Source organism: Anneissia japonica, unplaced genomic scaffold (assembly GCF_011630105.1).
Source record: "Anneissia japonica isolate Jap-2015-1 unplaced genomic scaffold, ASM1163010v1 scaffold287957_len1322810_cov207, whole genome shotgun sequence".
In the NCBI taxonomy this organism is placed as follows: domain Eukaryota; kingdom Metazoa; phylum Echinodermata; class Crinoidea; order Comatulida; family Comatulidae; genus Anneissia; species Anneissia japonica.
Genome location: NW_022683022.1, coordinates 382,652 through 387,441, shown reverse-complemented (window position 1 = coordinate 387,441; position 4,790 = coordinate 382,652). Strand labels below are relative to the sequence as shown.

General features: G+C 35.3%; 1 protein-coding gene across 1 annotated transcript in view; it reads right to left on the bottom strand.

Moving 5' to 3' along the window:
* LOC117115537 (organic cation transporter protein-like) overlaps positions 1-2,888 on the bottom strand; it is a 12,426-nt gene extending 9,538 nt beyond the window's left edge. Inside the window, exons 1-3 of the mRNA XM_033259416.1 lie at positions 2,342-2,888; positions 1,814-1,917; positions 953-995 (exon numbers count right to left, since the gene is read on the bottom strand). Of these exons, the coding sequence (XP_033115307.1) occupies positions 953-995; positions 1,814-1,917; positions 2,342-2,755 (561 nt within the window). The 5' untranslated portion in view covers positions 2,756-2,888. The remainder of the gene's footprint in view (positions 1-952; positions 996-1,813; positions 1,918-2,341) is intronic.
* Positions 2,889-4,790: the final 1,902 nt, after the last annotated feature.

Here is a 4,790-nt window from a genome sequence, read left to right as displayed (position 1 = left end):
AAAATTTGTTGACATGATTTGTGGCATATATTTGAACACAAGCGTTCGTGTACACAAAAGTGTAAAGTGTATATCAAAGTTTTTTAAAAGTGCTATCAATTTAAATTATTGATTTTTATAGACCAGCATGGCTCGTCATATTATGATTATCTATTGTCTAGTGGTTATTGGCTTATCGATGGAGAAATGATATGCCAAACAGAACATGACCTTACAGCATGCTAAAGGTGAATCCAGTAATACAATCCAGTGTTGTGTTATCGCTTTTCTTATTTTATGTAAATCATACTAAACTTCATGAATAATTGTGCCTGACACACTGATTTAAGCTAATGTTACCTTTGCATAAATCTGAAAATTCAATGAAGTACGTATGTCAGAGGCCTGTTTGTCGTTTTACAATGCTAGTTACAATTAATGCTTGTAGAATTGTGTGAAACAGATTGTAATACTAAGCCTATACTAATTCTTAAAATGGTTATTTTGCAAATCTCTTGAAAATGTTTGGTTTGGTTTCCGGCTAATACGGTGAACTCCCAAATACTTTTCTTCGAGAAAATTTCTCTGAGTAAGTTACCACAAAGCCGCAATTTCGTTTCTCGTTGTTAAATTTAAGACTCAACGATCATAAAGAGTCAGTCAAATCCAGTGACGTAACATTCGAAATCACCAGAATATTTCATGTCCCTCTTTCGGTTATTAGGGCGTCGTCATCAAACATCTTCGCACATCTAACATCCATTATCACTGGCAATAATTACTATAAATTAATTCTTGTAGGTACCATACCACAACCCCATTGGTTCAGAGAGATTGACAATTCCTTGAAATAGCTCTTGTGTTCTATAATTCTGATTTCCCGCATCTGGTAGATAGGCATCCAATGGAATCGAATAAATTATATCATGCACTTATGATTTATTTTATGGGAACTTTTCAAATTTCCATAAACTAAACAATTGGGTAGTGCTGGAACATATTCTGTGTTAGAAAACCTACAATCACAGGAAATAGTCTTAAATGAATCAGTAATAAGAATTTATAAAGATTAAAAACTGAAAAATCCGGCAACCTGAATTGGCACGTAATACAATTTATTCGTTTTGTGGCGCATCAATGCTGCCTAAAAAAACCAGATACCATAAAACAGTGACCCACATAGTTTAAAGTAAAGTAAAATCGAAATAGGAAAATGGGTATCTCTAATCATATTCAATTAATATAATATAAACAATAAAATCTATAAGCTTCATCAGTTTTTGTTACGGTTTGTCAAGAATCCTGTCTTTTTTTAAAAGAGATAGGCCTGTGATTCTAGAATTAAAAAAATGCTTGGGTAGGTTTTTAATTTTTAATTTTTTTTTTTTTTTTTTTTTTTTTAATATATATATATATAAGAACACATTTTCATAAGAACAACACGAACCTTAAATTGCGTAAAATAAGAACAAATTGAGGATAAGCTAAAATATCAAATGAGGTTTTATTTTGTTTTAAATCAGAAAAAAACCAACAAATCTTGCCTTACCTTATGAGCAGTTTGTTGTAATAATACCATAATACAGTACAATATTAATATACTGCTATACAAAATAAGAACATTTTGAGCCAGAAATCGGACAAAAAAAAATAGGAATACTGAGCCTGGGAAAATGTTACTGATTCTTAAAAAAGTGTACTTTATCAGAAATCTTCTTACAGGAGGGCAGGTTTATGATGAGATTATTCGATTGGTGTATTTCTTAATTGATTTTAGGCCAATTATGAATATTAACATATACATTTATTAATTCAGAATTTATTAGTTTCTTACCAATCAGCCAAACTTCCAAACACAGCGGACCCAAATAGAACTCCGCCAAAGAAAATGGACTGTGAGAGGGCTGGCTTTGACTTGTCGCTACAGACAAGGTCCCACTTTAAGAAAACAAACACATTAATAACATTATGAAAAGTACCGTAATTTTAATTACGTTATACACTGTTTAAATTATAAATACTACAATTTTAAAATAATAATGGTAGTACGTAATCCCACTACTAAAACGAACTCCCGATATTAAATTTTAATGCTTTGCCCCAACCTCCACATAAATAAATGATGTGAGGACTTAAACACAAGAGTTTTCTGCAGAGAAATTGTAGTTTGCAAACTCACTTCAGTAACAATAAAATTACAATGAGTATGCTAAAGTAAAATAAATCAATATCAATCATTATATTTACGGGCAGTTGTGTCAACTAAAACGCAATGTCCACGAAGAAGTCAAGGAATGAATTTGATGTTTCTTATGATTAATAGATAGGCCTATTGAAAAAAAAAGAAAATATATATGCCTACCTCATGAATAATAGTGGTCTTGTACTGGGTGGTATCGTACTCCCAACTATGGCAAGCTTCAAGGGGCCAGCTGGGTGACGGAACTTCCCCAGCTAGAAAAGACTCCCCAGTAGCATTCTTATACCGGTAGCAATGATGCTCGTCATTATCAGCATCTGAGTCGTCATCCTTTGGTGGTATCATTGATGTGCGCTTTGCGTTTTCGCATTGCTCACTGGTGAGGTTCCAAGACTCCGGGCAAACGATACCATCGAGTTGTGCCACGGAACACCAGTGGTCCGTCTCTGCAGCTAAAAACACTTGTGCAAGTTGATGGATAGAGCAAGGTATTGCTATAAGACAAACCATGAAATATATACGCTTCTGATAGACACCGAAATCCCCAAGATATCCTAGTACGTCATCGAACTTCATTTTGAATCGTTTATGGTCGTGCGTCGTCGTACTTCACTTGTATGTCATGTTGTCAACATAAAAGAGTAGCGTTTTATATGCAGTGCCACTTTTCTAGAGTTTTATTACTGTATTTATGGGTTGTTCCATTTTGTCAAAAGGGTCCAACGATAATAATATTATCAAACATTAGTAACCATACCACACACAGTATTAATAGATCAAAAGTACTTCATCGAATCAATGCATGAGTTGTCGAATACAGTAAAACATATGGCAGCTAAGTAAAGGCTTCTACTATACAGTATGATCCCACCGTACTGCATGATCATAGGCCTCGTCTAACGATATGTTACAGTATTTATGATGGTAAATATTTGTTACGCATCACAAGTCTATGCGTGAAACGAATTATCACGAATTCCAGGGGCGGATCCAGAAATGTCCAAAGGAGGGCGAGGGGGGGGGGGGGGGCGAAAGTTGGGCCGATTGAGACAACACTGTCGTAAGTGGTCCGGGGCATGCCCCCGCGATATTTTTGTGTTCTAGACGCCCGAACAGAACCTCAGAAATACCGAGTTGGTGTCCGGCGGGGGATAGTTTTTACCATATTGTAGTTAATTACCAAATTGTAGTTAAGTTGTAGTTAAGCATAACCTTGAGCTGTAATTCCAGGCCCCGAAACCTTGACTCAGAAGTACCGGGTTGGTGTCCGGCGGGGGATAGTTTTCCACCAAAGTTTTAACTGCTGTTTATTTTGTTGTACTGTGATGGTTACTTTGTTGTTATGTAATATGTGTTTGCAGGACCATATTGTAAAACAGCGGTAAGATCTCGCCTGTATATGTTATCCTGCCTAAAGATGTTTTTAAATAAATAAAAAAAATAAATAAATTTTTAAATAAATAACATTTGAGGCATTCTGGGCTATCATTTTTTTTCTTTTTCTCTCTTTTTTTTTTTTTTTTTTTTCTTTTTTTTAACCTCCCAAAGGGGGGGGGGGGCGTGGCCGGGCCCCCACCCTAGATCCGCCCCTGAATTCAGTAGTAAATGTATTTAAAACTAGAAGAAATTTGTTATATTAACGATACTAAAATGGACATGCAGTAACTTGAGTCATTAGAGAGCTTTCGTTATCTCATTCGAGAATAATTCCAACGACAAAATTTCTTTTTCTCTACAAAAACCCAACCAACCACGCACTTAGACTATGAGGCGCGGGAGGTCTTGCGAGTTAATTGCTAAAACTGTTGATTATATGACTAAAAGGCAGGGTTTTAAACCACCGTGGTTCCGCCCCTGGACATCGGGATCTAGTGGCCCTCGACCGTAAGAGACAGCAACATTTCCAGAAATGTCTATCTACTGAAATGTTTATTGAAGACATGAATGGAATTATGAACAAAAGATTGTCTACAACGTTTAGTGTTTTGATTTAAGGTGATTAGTCTGCCAGTTCGGCTTTGTTTATAGTACTTATTTAATGGGTGATCAGGATTCTCGCAGATTTTTTTTAACTGTGCGGAGTATGTCCATTTCATGTAACTCATCCAAATTTTCAGGATTTTCCCCAGTAATTTTGCTGGCCCACTTTACTATTTTAAATAATTTATTTTTTTCAGCTTGTGTAAGATTTGAGAACCAAACAATGGAACCAAAGAGCAGAACACTTCTAATTACACTTTTGAAGAAAAGATTTAAAATTTCACAGCTAATATTGCATGTTTTTAGTTTTCTTAGGAAAAACATCCTTTGACTAGCTCTTTTTGTAATTGATAAAGTGTTTGCTTCCCAGTTTAATGTTTTATCAATGACAACGCCCAGGTTTCACAATTTCAATGTTTTGATCGTTAATGGTGAGAGCATTCGGTACTCTGGTTTTACTGCGTCGAAAATCAAATATGAATATTAAGCTCTCCTGGACTAACAAATAGAACCCCTCCTTTGGGACACCCCTAATAAGAGAATTTGGTCACATAACAAGGAAAAGTATATATTTCTATAATAGCACTACGACCAACCCCTATCCATGGGAAAATTAACCCTAATATGGGAA